Source organism: Montipora capricornis, chromosome 6 (genome assembly GCF_036669925.1).
Source record: "Montipora capricornis isolate CH-2021 chromosome 6, ASM3666992v2, whole genome shotgun sequence".
NCBI lineage: Eukaryota > Metazoa > Cnidaria > Anthozoa > Scleractinia > Acroporidae > Montipora > Montipora capricornis.
In genome coordinates this window covers 58670441-58685440 of record NC_090888.1, presented here as the reverse complement: position 1 = coordinate 58685440, position 15000 = coordinate 58670441, and the positions used below count along the sequence as shown (strand labels likewise).

At 39.1% G+C, this 15000-nt stretch overlaps 1 protein-coding gene across 1 annotated transcript in view; it reads right to left on the bottom strand.

The window, feature by feature from the left end:
- Positions 1-15000, bottom strand: part of LOC138052666 (sperm-associated antigen 17-like) — a 40573-nt gene that overhangs the window by 23968 nt on the left and 1605 nt on the right. Inside the window, exons 3-13 of the mRNA XM_068899210.1 lie at positions 13611-13823; positions 12246-12438; positions 11707-11909; positions 9190-9411; positions 8579-8780; positions 8074-8198; positions 6961-7095; positions 4387-4953; positions 3469-3675; positions 2319-2568; positions 473-1300 (exon numbers count right to left, since the gene is read on the bottom strand). Coding sequence (XP_068755311.1) covers positions 473-1300; positions 2319-2568; positions 3469-3675; positions 4387-4953; positions 6961-7095; positions 8074-8198; positions 8579-8780; positions 9190-9411; positions 11707-11909; positions 12246-12438; positions 13611-13823 — 3145 coding nt within the window. The remainder of the gene's footprint in view (positions 1-472; positions 1301-2318; positions 2569-3468; positions 3676-4386; positions 4954-6960; positions 7096-8073; positions 8199-8578; positions 8781-9189; positions 9412-11706; positions 11910-12245; positions 12439-13610; positions 13824-15000) is intronic.

Below are 15000 nucleotides of genomic sequence, written 5' to 3'. Positions count from 1 at the left end.
CGAACAAATGAAATGGAATCGCGCAATGCCAGGGTCGTATGGGCCCCAGTTCCCTTCAAGCCGTGAAACTGCTAAGAAGATCTCTCTCGTCGATAAAGACCGTATTCGTAAATGGCGACCAAGAAATTATTCTTTTGTCTTCGTGCTAATCATCCTCACTAGCCTCACTTTGGAGAAACAATTTCTTTTGAATTTTGTTTGTGCAAACGAGGCTAATGAGGATTAGTAGCATAAAGACAAAAGAATAATTAGTTAACCGCCATTTATGAATACGGTCTATAAGAAAATAACTTGCTCTCATGTTACCAAGACATTAGTACACCTCATGTACAACAGTCCTCAGGGCTAAAATCATAGAAATATCACGTTACTTGACAAAGAGCGATAGCTTTAAATTAACCTCTTAACGTCCTTAAAAACTCGGATTTCTTCATCCTCACAGCTGGTCGTTACGGAAAGAAACTGAACAAACCTTCCTCCTCAAGTCTAAGTCGTTCTTCCTCCTGTTGTTGCTGCATTTCCTCCAACCTTTTTGCTTCTTCTTCTGCTCTCTTACGTGCCTTTGGGGACCCCGCCTTGGGCTGAGGACTGGGAGTCGGATGCGGTGGAGCGGCATCCGCAATCAGATGTCCAGTGACCGTGTCTTCAATCTCCCTGGAATCTTTCTCCATCAGGGATCCCGTGGGACCGTACCCGCTCAAAGCAACAATCATACCATCGCTAAGTTCCGCCACAAGGGAGCTGAAATTGCAGAAGGACTTCGGAGCCGTTGGTTGCTTCTGCTGTTCTTTCTCAGAAGCTTCAACTTCACTTTTTTCCACTTCTTCATCTCTGAGATCGTCCAAATTATTTTTATCTGATATGCCCTCAGCGCCCTCTGTCCCTTCCGAACCCTCTTCTTTTTTCGCAAAAATCTCATCAATCGGTTCCAAGAAATGAAGAACAAACATGTTGCCATCCTTAAACACCGAGGTTGACACGCTCTTTGCACCATGCACATACTGTGACATGTTTACCTGTATCTGTGCTCCATCAGCTGGGAACATTGATGATATGGACCCAGACACGTGAATCAGATTATCACCCGTGTCGTAGCCAATAAAATCATACAGTTTCTCGTCAGGTTCTTCCACAGCAAAGGGCTCAGGCTCGTCGAAGTCCCCAGAACGTGACCTGCTCTGAAGTCCCTTTCTGTCAGTCTTACTCGAAGCGCTCTTAATTGAACGAGAGCCTTTTGCCGAGGGACTTCGACCAGTTGGTGACTTCAGCCGACTGGAGGCAGACCCTTCACGTTTTTTATCTGAAAGAAATGGGATTAAGCTTATTTAGTATAATTACATAGGTGATTGTTGAAAATCCTCTGTGCTGATTGGTTGCATTTGAGGTGATTATACGTGATAATCACCAAAGTGGTTTTTTTCAAAATGACCGCAAGCCGTTTTGTCGACGTGGCAGACGAAGAAATTAATTGTTTTACGGAAAGAGCATATTTTTCTAATAATCACCTGTGCAATTATACTAAAACAATATTATTCACCTCAGGCTCAGCGAATATCGGTAAATAAAAACTTTCGTCTCGGTTTTCATTCACCGATATTCAGCGAGCCTTCGGCTAAAGTGTAGCAAATTCTCACCTTAACTTTATTTATTTATTTATAGACTTTGCCAGTCAAGCTGGCAGATCGCTACAACAACTTGCGCCAATTACTGTGGCCCTTTTTTTTACCCTCTCAACCATGACACACAACAGAAGACAGACCACAACACCGGGAACTACGTGCAGCCAACAGTTTATTTAATTAGGACGATTTGAGGAAATAAAATGTGGACTAAAAAGCCACTTGGATTTAAAGGGCCAGAAAAACTATAAAACTCAACTTGGTGCGCAAAAGAGGGCAAAATTACATAACTTTAGAGGTTGAGGGCGAGAAAGCAAAATGGAGAGAAACAAGTATCGTCTCACCCCTGTGCTGGACCTTTTTGCAGACGTCGTTTTAGTACCTCACCGATTCCTCCCTGCCCACCCTTGCTCTAGTCGTAAAGAAGGAATGCATGAATAGAAAAAAGAATGTCCTCGAAGGAGAAGATCCCTGTGCATGAATAATTTTTGCGCACGATTACCTTCGGAATACTCGTTACTATGGGGATATTATATGAGCTCAGACACATGAGCTGAAGCTGAGGTATCTTTAATAAGTCCCTTGACGAAGGTAAGTTCGGTAATACATAAAGGGGCCATCCCAATATGGAAAAAATGGTTGTAGGCTACTATCCATAACGAAAAAGTCTTTGGTTTTGCCACCATGCACGCTGCATACCTTTATCATCCTTTTTCTCTGGGGAAGCGCTTTTTTCTCTGGTCTTCCCGCTTTTCTTAGGGCTCCGTGAGCCGCGTGCACTTTTCTTCCCTTTCTTTTTGTTCTTCTCATCTTCTTCTGCTTTGATTAGCGCCTCTTCCTGTCTGGTCATCAGCCCGTACCGGCTGCCAACCTTCAAGGGGATGTTGGGTTGTTCTGGAGCCGGTGGAGGAGGGGTGGGCGTCCTTGCCGCTTCCTTACGCAACCTCTCCTGTTGTTAGTCAAAAAGGAGGAACATCTATTAGCTTAGAGCAAGTTTCAATCGAGTGTCGTAAAACCAAAATCAAAGACATTACTTTGGCCAATGAAAAAAGACAGAGACAATCCAGAAAACCAAACAAACTCGAAGTAATTACACGTAGCCGACACAAAGCGCGGGAAATGAGCACGCGCAAGCCACGATTGGTTTTGGTTTCACTTCTGATTGGTTGAAAAAATGGCGCAAGAACCAATCACTGGGTAAAGCAAAGCAAAACCAAAGCAATTCGCTAATTACTGTCGACACTCAATTGAAAACTGCTCTATTTGGTCATGCACCCATACCTATACCTCACGCAGTTCAGAAAATTTCACTTTTCATGACTTGGCACCCAGCCTTAGGCGCACTCCCTACTTCACGCACAACTTTTCCCTAAAGGCTCGTATGCATATACCATTAAGTCGGCGCAGTGCTTCGATGCAATTCAAGTTTTTGACGTGCAAAGTTGTAATTTAAATGTCGTAAGTGTATATCAGGTGCCAAGTCAGAGCGATTTTACAGCGATTCATGGTGGCCGCGATATCCCAATTACTTGTTTAACTAAAGTTTGATGCAACTTAAACGCGAAAAAAAAAAAGAATGCAGTGAAATTCTGAGAAAAATTTGCATAAATAAAAATGGGGCTTTAATACAGACCTGCATGTCCATAAACAAAAATCTTAAAATTCTTCTTACCGCAGTTAAAATAGGTGCCTTTCAGATATTAAAACAAGAAAGATATATTTACGAAAACTACGCTTGTGACCATAGAAGGATAAATAGTTTGAAAGAGCCTCCACCACAGACCAATTTTAAAACCGCGGTGAACGTCAAATATTGCTTCTCAATACAATCATTGGATTGTGTAAATACCTGCTCCTGAACCCAATCTCCGATCGAAGAGACAATGTGTTCGAGATAGTTTCTAAAGCCCACATTGGAATGAAGCTTTGTGCTCCAAGACGATCGACTTTCTTTGTTAGGTCCAATAGGATTGTGTAACGCAAGCAACAGTGAGTGATCGCGCTTGTGGTAATATGTGTCCATGTACGGATAACTCAGCCGGGCAGCCTCCAGGACCTGTTAAACAATCAAGACGAAGAATAGTTGGTTGGCAAAAAAGTGGTCACCAACCATTAAAACACCCATGTTGTGTAACAAGAAACAAGATGTGAAAAGTTATGAAAAACAAATCATGATAATTTCAAATTGAACCACAAAAATGTCAATGTAGTAGAGAGCAACTTTTATATTATAGCACAAAAGTATCTTACAATGAAGGGAAAACTCGCTTTTATTGGCTAATCGTGTTAGTTATCATGACGACACCTATATCTCCACATGTGAAAGATAAAAATGACACCTTAACAAGGCTGTTGCCTAACAGGAGCCCGGTAGCCTGGGGCTCCCAAAGAATAGCTCTGGGCGCCTTAATTTTTCACAGCAACACCTTTCACTTCATATGTTGGGCTCCTAAGTTCTCAGCGTTTAGCTCCGAGGGCTCCTTTAAAATTTTCTTAGGCAGCAGCCTTGTCTTAAGCCTAGTATTTCATCAGTATCTATATAATAAATGAAAATAACTTATAAAGAACGAAAATGTTGCAAAAGTGGAACTGGCGTTTCCGAAATAACTCCTTTACCCAATCACAACAAACCCAGAAATAAGCCAATCATGACACAAAGAAAATACTCGACTCTGATTGGCTACAAGTATGACGCGAGAATTTGAAGGGAAAGTTCTTAGTTTTGAACGCAAACGAAAAGCTCTCTATTACTTGTCAAAATACTTGCCTGAATCAAGGTTTTGTGATCAAAATGCTCCACAAAACACCACTCGTCAAGGTTGCGAAACGAAGCAAGAGGAGATGAATGAAAAGAATTCTCAAGCTCTACTTTCTCTTCACGATTATTTGGAAATCTTAACGCTTGAAATTCCCCTAATTTACTGTACGGGTGATCCCACAAATTAGCGTAAAATGCAAAGAGTTCGTCCACTTCTCTAAGATCTACGATGTCTCCACTTTCGTTTGCAGCCTTTAACAGCATCCCTTCGAAAGCAAATTGCTTTAGTGCTCGATCCAGGAAACTGTTTGATTCCATATGGGCTTTACAAAAGTGGTGCAACTCGTTTGCACGTGCCTCACGCTCCACTAACTCGCGCACGTGCAGTGTGGGAAGATCTTTCAGTTGACTTTGAGGGAAAAGATTGAGCATGTGCAGTTCCGCTTCCTCGGGGTCAAGACCATTTACTGGCTCCAGATGATGTAAGCGTGACGTCAATGTATCATTGTGATGAAGTATCAAGGGCGATTTATGAATTTTGTGGGGCTTTTTCTGAGATGAGACTTCCATTAAGGCCTAGAAGCGAGAAACACGAAAGTGCTTAAAGTTATCATGCCTTATTTTCGAGGTTTAATCATTCTAAAGCAAGTGACATTACTGGCAAAAGAACAGCAAATCAGATGAAACTAGAACGGCAATAGCCTGCAATAATATACTTGAGCTAGTAGTTTGCAACTGTATGGGGTTTACTATCAAAGCTGAGTAAGACCAAAAAATAATTAAAAAATAAAAAATAAAAAAATAAAAATAATAAAAATAATAAAAATATTTATTTATTATTTTTTAATATTAACTTTTAAATATTATTTATTACTTATTTATTAAAATACAATAAATAACGCTCTCTGGCTAAAATTTTGAAAACGAATAAATTATAAGCTTTTGGCTGTCGATCTACAGCCTTCCACGGATAAAACATCGAATGTAAATTAGTGAAATATATACAGAAAAGGCGAGATAGAAGTAATAAAAGAACATAGTAAAAGTATGAAGAAAGGTGGCTATTGTTTAAAAAGAATGCTATACTGATTAGGAATCGGCTTAGAGTTATTGTCTTCATGCTTGGTAGCAGAGGTGTGACAGGCCTCTAGAGTTTTTCTAATACGAAAAGAGCCTTTGTCGATAACTCGAGAATGATTGAAATCAATGCGATGACCGAAAGACCACGCATGTTTCGCAATGTTTGACCCATTAGCACATGTTTTTACATTCCTAACGTGTTCTTTCTTGTGGGTTTCAAAGCAACGGCCAGTTTCACCGATATAACACCAATCACAATCGGCACAGGGTATTTTATAAACCACGTTGGGTTGGTGTTCAATAGGTGGTCTGAATTTAGGAGAAAGGACTTCTTTTTGCAAAGTCTTGAGGGGCTTATTTACAACTCGAATGTCGTGCCTTCGAAGAATTCTTGTTAGCGGTTGCGTAACACCATTGATGAAAGGAAGGACAGCAAAACCATTAGGGTTCTCTTGAGGCGCAACCCATTTAAAAAACATGCAAACCAATTCTTCAGGTGAAGGGATGGCATGGGTCGTTTGTCTATTTATTTATTTATTTATTATTATTAAAATATTCTATTTATTAAAATAAGTAAAAATAATTAAAACAAGTGACGTATTGACGACATGTCACCATTATCAAATGTAAAAATGTAGATTAAAAACGAGATTGGCACCCGTTATATATAGAACCCGTTAGATATAGAGAATGAAAGTATGTGATAGCTTCCGAGGATGTAAAGTGCAGGTTACAGTTTAGGATAATTTTGCAGGTCAGTTTACCATAACTGAAACAATCCAAATCTTTACAAAAATGGTATCCCTTGGCTTAGCCATTATCTAAAGCATAGTATTTAGGCCTAATGCTTGGAGGGAGTAAAGGTTTGGGTTGTCTCAGCTATGGTGAAACAATGACCTGCAACCCTAACCCGCAACCTGCAGTTTACATCCTCCATGAAAATGTCTTGGAATAAAAAGTTTCGCTGGAATAAAGTCTGTTCGAGTGTAAAGAGACCGTCTCATAACTTTTCCCAATTAGGAGCACCTCCTAAACGAGGCGCTAAAACCTTCCACGGCATTTTTCAGTTAAGGGCGGTAAAATTAAAAAAAAAATTGGTCGGCAATTAGATTTGAATTTGTCTAAAATAAATTCCTAAGTGACCACTACTATCTAAGGCCCGTTTCAAACGTCGAACGTTACAATCTATTGTTTTTGCTCATTTGCATTAGATTCGGCATATTTAAAGTTTGACGTTTGAAACGGGTCTAAAACGAATTAATTCGTCCATAAAGTGTTTAATCTAGAACACAGATGTCAGATGTGGCATTTTCCTCACGTTTAACAGTGGATGCCATAGTGGCAAAGGGTTTATTAATGCGATAATAATATTAATACCAACAACCATTGACTGTACAGATGGGAAATTTGTTCTAAACATGGACCATGTGAGAAAAAGGTAACCCCATGCATGAACAGATATGGGAGTTGTATGCTCGGGGTCATGAATTCTCCTAACCCTACCTGTTTTTCATTTTCTAGCAAGGCCAGTCTTGAGGTTTTTCCAGAAATGTACGCTGCCAAATCATGATTAAGACCATCAGCTCTTGGAGGTAAAGCTTGGTCCAATGGGTTGTTTTCATCAACTATCGCCGCCACCTGATCACAAAAAAAAGTTGAGAGAAAGTCCAAAAGTATATTGTAGTGTGAATATTAAGAAACAACAAAGAGAAAGGGACAACAGCAGTGTTTCAGAAGCATGCAACTATATTTAAAGTCCTTCCTTAAGATACATATTTTGGTTGGAATTTTACATTTACTTCAATATCATCATATTATAATATCTGCAGAAATCTCATATATGTCAGTGTTGAACAGAAGTTGTATTTAAGAGGTCATATTCATTTTCTTGTGGTTGGACTGGAACATGCATGGCATTGAGGCTGGCAATGCTGGGGAATATCTAGTCAGATGCTGTCTACCTAGCCTGCATAGCTGGCAGTAAATAGTCGGTGCACGCACAGCACCCCACCCCATTCTCCACGCCAATGATAAGCAGGCTACTGTCTACCATGACTGAGCATCCATTCCATGATAAGTTCCAGTCCTATAGCTGCCAACTTTTTCTGAGATATAGGCGTGAGATTTTTATCCTGGGAGTGCTGGGATTTTTGAAGACGACACGATCATTTCCGAAGTCTTCTGAAGAAGTCCGAAGTCTTCCGAAGTCTGTCGAAGACGTATAAACGCGTATAAATGCGAGCTCGCTCCCAGTGCTTTTTACTTCAAAAATCAGAGATCGTGGGAAGGTATTGTCATTTATTTATTTTACACATGGTTTTCGTTCCTTACATGGGTCTGAGTTAACATATTTTTGGAAATTGTGTCAAGCAAGACGGCAACAACTCACATTTTCCAATCAGGCATGAGAAATTGGCCCGCAAGCGTGAGCCGGTGTGAGATCGAAGTTTTCAACCCGACCAAGGCGTGAGAGTTGGCAGGTATACAGTCCTACCATGAGAACACAAATAAGGTTTGTTTACAGAATGTCGTAAAACCTGGATTTTTTTTTAAATTTTCAAGCACTGCTCCATCAACCCAAAATTTAAAGACGCAAATTTTTGAACAAAAATGTACCTGTTCCAACAAACAGTGAAGAATTAGTGGAACACTGTGACTTTCAGGTGGGACACTGCTGATCAGATGCTTGTAGTAGCGACTATCAACTTCAACTGGTACTGGTGTTTGGAGAGAATCTGGTGCTACAATGCCAATGAAATAATTATTAAACAAATGAAACAACAATTTAACCCTTTCCTGTCCATGAACTGCAAGGGAAGGGTGGAGGGGGGTGAGGGGGGTGGGTGGAGATTGATGAATAAAATTATCTGGCATTAGACACAGTAAAAAATCTCAAATATTTCACTAAGGCTTTGCACTGCTGCAGCAGGTCATCAGAGTTTTGCAGCTGGGAAAATGTCATATTTTTGACAAAGGGAAGGTAGTGATGATAAAAACAACCAAGCAAAGCAGTGTTAATTAACAGCTGGTTAATTTACCTGATGCCCAGGCCTTATGTGAACCCTCTGTTTAATCAAAGTCACCTTTGTTTAGTAGGTACATGAACAGTACATGTACTTACCCTGAGTGGTGGCGACAGACTGGGAGGGTCCAATATCAGTGGAAGGCTGTAGAATTGATGACGCACTTGCTGATGCTTTTGTGTGCACAGGAACATGGACCAGCTTCATAGAATCAAGATACTGTTTGTATTGTTCTAAATGATCAAGCATGTTGTAGCATACATCTGCAAGATCTTCAAATATTGCTGTGCCAAACTCAGTCTGAAATAAATAATTATTATATTAATAAAGAAAAACTCAATTATACAGAGATCAGTGGACAATACTTAATATTAAAAATAAAAAGAATGAAAGTACAGCTGTATGACTGTACAAAGGGAGTCTCTGCTATCAACTGGATCACCACCTTGTTGTGGTGGCGTTGAATGAATGTCTTAATGACTCTTGAGGCTAAGTTGGCTGGTTAGGAGTCCTGCAATCATGGTTGGGTAACTCATACTGAACAGTTTGACCGATAGACCAGACAAAAAGTGACCCCCTGGCTCCTTTGGGTCGGGGTTGGGTATGGGCTAAAAAACCCATACCTCATTCAAAATAAATAAAGAAATAAAATTATTCTGACAAAAGAGAACCTGAGTTCAACTCGAGATTTTGCAATACAGTCATGTACCTTTTTTTCAGCATCTAGTTCCTGGAGATTACCCTCTGGTACAATATTTTCCTTCACAAACACTTCATATCTTGCAATATCTTTTAGCTTGTGTCCAGATGGGGCTTTCATAACAATACTTTCTGATTCAGACCAAAATGATTTCAGAGTAGATTCTGCTTCAAGTAGTCTAGCTCTGTCTTCTGAATCCTGGATTTCTTTATCCAGCATTTCTGGATCTTCCTGAAAGACAAGGTTACCACATGTTTGTTCAATTTAGTATTAAAAATAAATAATTAATGCAGCTTTTTCTGAGAACAACCTATACAACTTAATTCACATCCACATCAAGATATTAAAACCAACTTGTGCAGGATTTTCACTGTTGTGTAAAGTGACTAACATGCATATAAATTAAGCTTTCTCTTGATGAACAAAGATTTACTTGCAATTTTAAACTCAGCAACATAACGTATTATTAATTAACTACTTCACCCCTAAACTGGCCTAACCCAGCCATACTTAGTATTTTACTCTGTCTAACCCAGACAATTTTACTCATCAATGGGGAACCCCAGGAGTCAATGGGTTAAACCTTTTTTTGCAATGCAATGACACAATTTACAGGGACCGATAACTCATTCCCTCTTCACTGAATGTTGACAATTTTGAAGTGAATGAAATTTATACCTGTAAATAATAATAATAATAATAATAATAATAATCGTAACTATTACAAAATTTTCAAATATGATTGGTTCTGTGCATGCCTATTTGCCACATAATTGGCGCACAATCACGTGGGTGTCCAATTAAACATATCCAATTACAGTTATCCAGTTTGAAAAACTTCAAATTGGACACCTACGCGATTCGCGCATCAATCACATGCGGGTGGATGGGGCCTTTTTTGCTGTTTTCCTACTGTTTGCAAAACAAATTGAATATAATTTTAACTTTTTCACAAAAAAGTATTCAAAGACTTTTTACCCTTGCATTTTGTTATTATGTTACGATTAATTAGTAACAGGACTTTGTGTTGCACAATTCAGGGGTAATTGTGCTCGTAAATTATTTCAAATTGGCAATTTTGAAATTAGTCGCCCAAGTACTCTCTCTACTACTACTACTACTACTGCTACTACCACCACTACCACCACTACTACCACTACTACCACTACTACTACTACGACTACTACCACTACCACCACTACCACCACTACCACTACTACTACTACTACTACTACTACTACTACTACTACTACTACTACTACTACTATTAGTACTATTACTACTATTATTATTATTATTATTATTATTATTATTATTATTATTATTATGGGCTAACCAACAAGGTGGCTGATCACCTGAATGATTGAGTGGTCAACTGATGGATTGATGGTGGGTGCAGATAGTGTTGGTGAGTGAGAGAACACATGGACGAATGGGAGAGTGGAGATTTGTGACAAAGTCATTAACCCATTGACTCATGTCAGTGACACCTAATTAACAGATTTTCCTGTGTTTAATGCCAGACAATTTTACTTGTCAACTGGGTGCATCCTGGGGTGCCTGAGGAGTGAATAGTTTAATAGACAGAGGAATGAGGTAGGGAGGGGGGGGGGGGGGGTGGCAGACATGCAGAGGGAAGAATGGATGGATGGAGGAATAGATGCACAGATGAATGAACTGGTGCAATGGTTGCTGGATTGGTTGATTGAATGACTGAATGAATAGTGTTTGAAAGTTTTCTGCTGGCATGAAAACAAAGTACTGGCAAAGCAACATTTGCTTATAGAAACTCTTCAACTGAGTACATCTTCATTCTCGACTCTTTGAAAGTCCTACTGTGATCAAAAAATCCCTGAACCTTTTTTTCTTATAAAGACTTTGAAAGTGTGATTGCTTAACCCTTTCACCCCAGTGGGGTTCCCCATTGATGAGTAAAATCGTCTGGCGTTAGACAGAGTAAAATCTATAAGTGGCACTCTTGGGAGTGAAAGGGTTAACACTTGACTGGCAAAATTTTGAGCTTTGGTTTTTATCCAAAGGCTGTTTAAATACTTTGAGTGTAAGTTTTGGATTTCACAGTCCGCCATTACTCACGTTCCAAACTGACTGATTGGACCTCAGAGCGTTGGATCTAGGGAAAAGTGACATTGTTGACTCACTAGCATAAAATTTCAGTGTGTAAACGCAGCTCATTATATATGCAAAACACAAGTTTTTAAGTCTGGAAGCCCGAAACTCCCATGCTGCATATTAATTCAGCCGCGTACACATGCATTGCATTCTTAAACTATTGAGTCTTTGATGTTATTTCCTCCTCGATCCAGCTCAGATCTCTCACGATTATACAGTTAGTAATGGCAGACGATTAAATAAAATTTCAGTTAAAGTAAACAGGCATCTTTTTTTCAATTAAGGCTTAAGAGTTGGGTCACTTACTGTTTCTTTAACATAGTTTTGAAATCCAAAGAAAAATGAAAATTTATCTTTTGATCATAGTAGCACTTTAAGAACCAAGGGTTTGCATACTTTAGCAGTTTCATTGTCTTCTTCTTTGCATTCATCTTGTTGTCCAGTAAGTGATGTGAGGCTCTTATAATTCTGTGCCTTCACACAGATAATAGCATCAACATTTACACCAATTTCACTAAGGTGAAGGATTACAGGAGCTGTGAGGATGCCATGGATCAGAATGTAATGCTGGGGACTTCCTTCATCATCAGGCTCATCATCTGTGAAATATTAAAGCTAAATTAGAAGATATTAAAGTAATGTTCTTGAAAACTTTAAACAAATTTCAGAGTCACAATGGTGTCATTTTTTTAAAATAGCAGTATTTCAAAAGTTATGAGCCTGTATTAAATCACTTAATTTTAACTTCTTTCACTGTCATTCCTGGAGTGGCATGGTTTTAGTAGGAATATCATTTCTCTTAGAGGAGAAATTACCATCAAAACTCATGGAGTAAAAGTGAAATTCACATAATTAAACTATAAGCATTAAAAGTGGTTAAAACCAGATCCTAAACTGCAGTGTACAATTGTGCATGCAGTAAAAAGTTTTCTTACCAATTGTTTTAAAGGTATCCTCGACATCTCCTCTCCTTTTCAGTTTAGTGTCTTTCTTTGGAGATGGTGGCAAGTCTGCCTCTTTTTTACCCCTTTTCTTGCCAGGTGATTTGGAGCGTTTTCCTGCAGATGGGCTTCTTCCACTCTTTTTTCCTTTGTCATCCTTCTTTCCTGCCTCTGCAGCCTTCGCAGCCTTCAATAAAAAAATATTATCATAATTGTCAATGAATAACACATGTCTTGGAGGAAAGGGAGAAAGTAGGAATTCGTATGAATACAGTCATGACATGTACCCTTGAGGGGTGAGTGGGTTCTCTCATAATTATAAAGTACCAGTATGACCTACATACAGTTAAGGTATGGACTACAATTTTCAGGCATTTAGTCTGGGAAAGCCATTGAGTCATCAAACAGTTAAATGGTATAGAAAATTAAGTTACTGGACAAATCGTACACAGGCGATCAAGTGTGAATGGGAAAATACACGCAAAAAAGGACTCTTGCACTCTGCAAAACATCTTGCTTCTCTCTCAAATATTTCACCTCAAGGCCTCAAAGGTCATAATTATAACTTTATTCATCATTTTAGTCCCTGTCCAGAGGATAAAACATACTTCTCATTAAACCTTAGACAAGGTTTCTGTACCCCCCTTTACCAAATAATATGTGCAGTGGAGTGTACTCATTCAGCGACGCATGACCAAATACTGAAATCTCTTCACAGATTGAAAATGTTGGATGGTGACTTATCCACCAGGCCCCAGTTGTTCGAAGGATGGATAGCGCTATCCAATGGATAAAATCACTATCCACTGGATAACTCAATTGGTTTCGCTAGTGTTTATCTGCTGGATAGTTGTTTTTATCCAGTGGACAGCGTAACATCCACCTTTCGAACAACTACTGGACCAGGCAAAGTTAATTCTGAATCAGTGATTTTCCACACTCCTGTTTCTGTCTGAATGCCTGTTACAGAAAAGCTACAGAACTCAGGCTACTCAGAGTGTAGTCTCAGATACATCTTTGGTGTCTGGTAAAAACCTGGGACCGGTTGCTCGAAGCATGGTTAGCGCTAAACAGCATTAAATACCATGGAAACTTATAGGTTCTGATACCTTTTAACCTATGGTTAGCGCTAACCTCTACCAGGCTTAATTCGAGCAATCGGCCCCAAAACACTATTATAGTGTGCCAAAATGTACCTGATGTGGTTCAAATTTTTCTTTGGTTTAAAATTTTTCAAACCAGTTCAATTTATTTTTCTTTGCCTAATATTCATTATCATAATCGGAAATTGTAAAGGAAAATCAAATTGAACTGGTTTAAAAGAAATTTAACCAAGAAACAAATAGAAGCACAAAGTACCCGTTTCTCTTCCTCTCTTCTCTCCAAATCTTTCTGTTTCACATGCAGCAACTTGAACTTCAGAAGTTTAGCCATCAATGAAGGGGGAACAGGTTCACCATGATCCACTAATGGTTTGACCTGCTCGCAGACTTCAAAGAACTGAGGAGGTTTTGCAGAAGCAGCCCCTTTACCCTTACCACCCGTGGCGGCTCCCTTTGCAAATTCTTTAACCTGAGGAGAATTGAAAGGAAAACCTTGATCACATGCACATAAAATTATACATTTTTTTACTAGAAATATCTTGGTGATCTTTGGTTGTTTACCAATTACAGAAACCGGTTGGTACTAGGTTTGTTCAAATGGTAAGGAAAAACTCCTGAATGGGAAATTTAGTTGGGATCGGCGTGTACCACTTACAAAATCTGTTCAAGGTTACCGAGAGAGTCTGGAGGGAGGCAAAATCATGGGGGACTGCAAATGGTAAACAAGTTTTCCGTTTGGAAATTCTCTTTGAGAATTTTGGACTACCTTTCAAGAAATCCTGTTTTCTCTGGAGATTTTCCATTTGGGAAGACCAAAATAGGCTTACTATTTACATTCCAACCGATTTTTGAGGTATATAATGGTAAACAACCTTTGTTACAATGGACCATTTTACAGTTGTGCCCTTAGTTACCTGGCCTATGAATGAAAGTGAGGCTAGAGATAGCCCTCTTTTAATAAAAACCTCACTGCTTTTTTTATGTAAATTCCAACTAATTAGCACGAGAACAACATTAACATAAGAAAAACAGGGAGGTCTGATTCACAACAAGGTAAATGCCAGCCTCACTTTAATATAAAGGCTAGGTAACTAAGCACATAACTGTAAAATGGTCAATTATAAGGATTAAAATAAATGAGATTCTTAACACTCCATATAATTTTAAGAAAGCTCAAACATACACTCTGGTTTCAATAAGTCCTGACAGCGGGCGAAGAGTCTAGGCTACTTCACTCAGAGAAGTCAACTTCTTTTTTCCCTTAAATTGAAGTAATGGGTCATTCCAATTTTTATCTGAACCCCCCACCTCCTGTCCCTATGGAGGGCTTTTTACAACGTCTGGACGGAACTTGTCAGAATCTGGGGTTATCATTTTCATTTTACTCTGGACTCTTAGAATCAGTATTCTGCCATTTGTAGGCTTTTCAGTCCAGTTTTTATAGTATATGGGATGAGGGTCTGATTGGAACCTGACCTGTCGGAATCAGCACTTTGGCATTTAATTTCAACCCATGAAAAACTGTATTTTGTCATTTTACCAATTGTGGTAATCATGCCTTCCATAGGTTGGAAGGGGAGGAGAGAGAGAGGGGGGGGGGGGGGTGCCAATAAAAATAGAACGACCCAATTATAAAGGTGATTCCC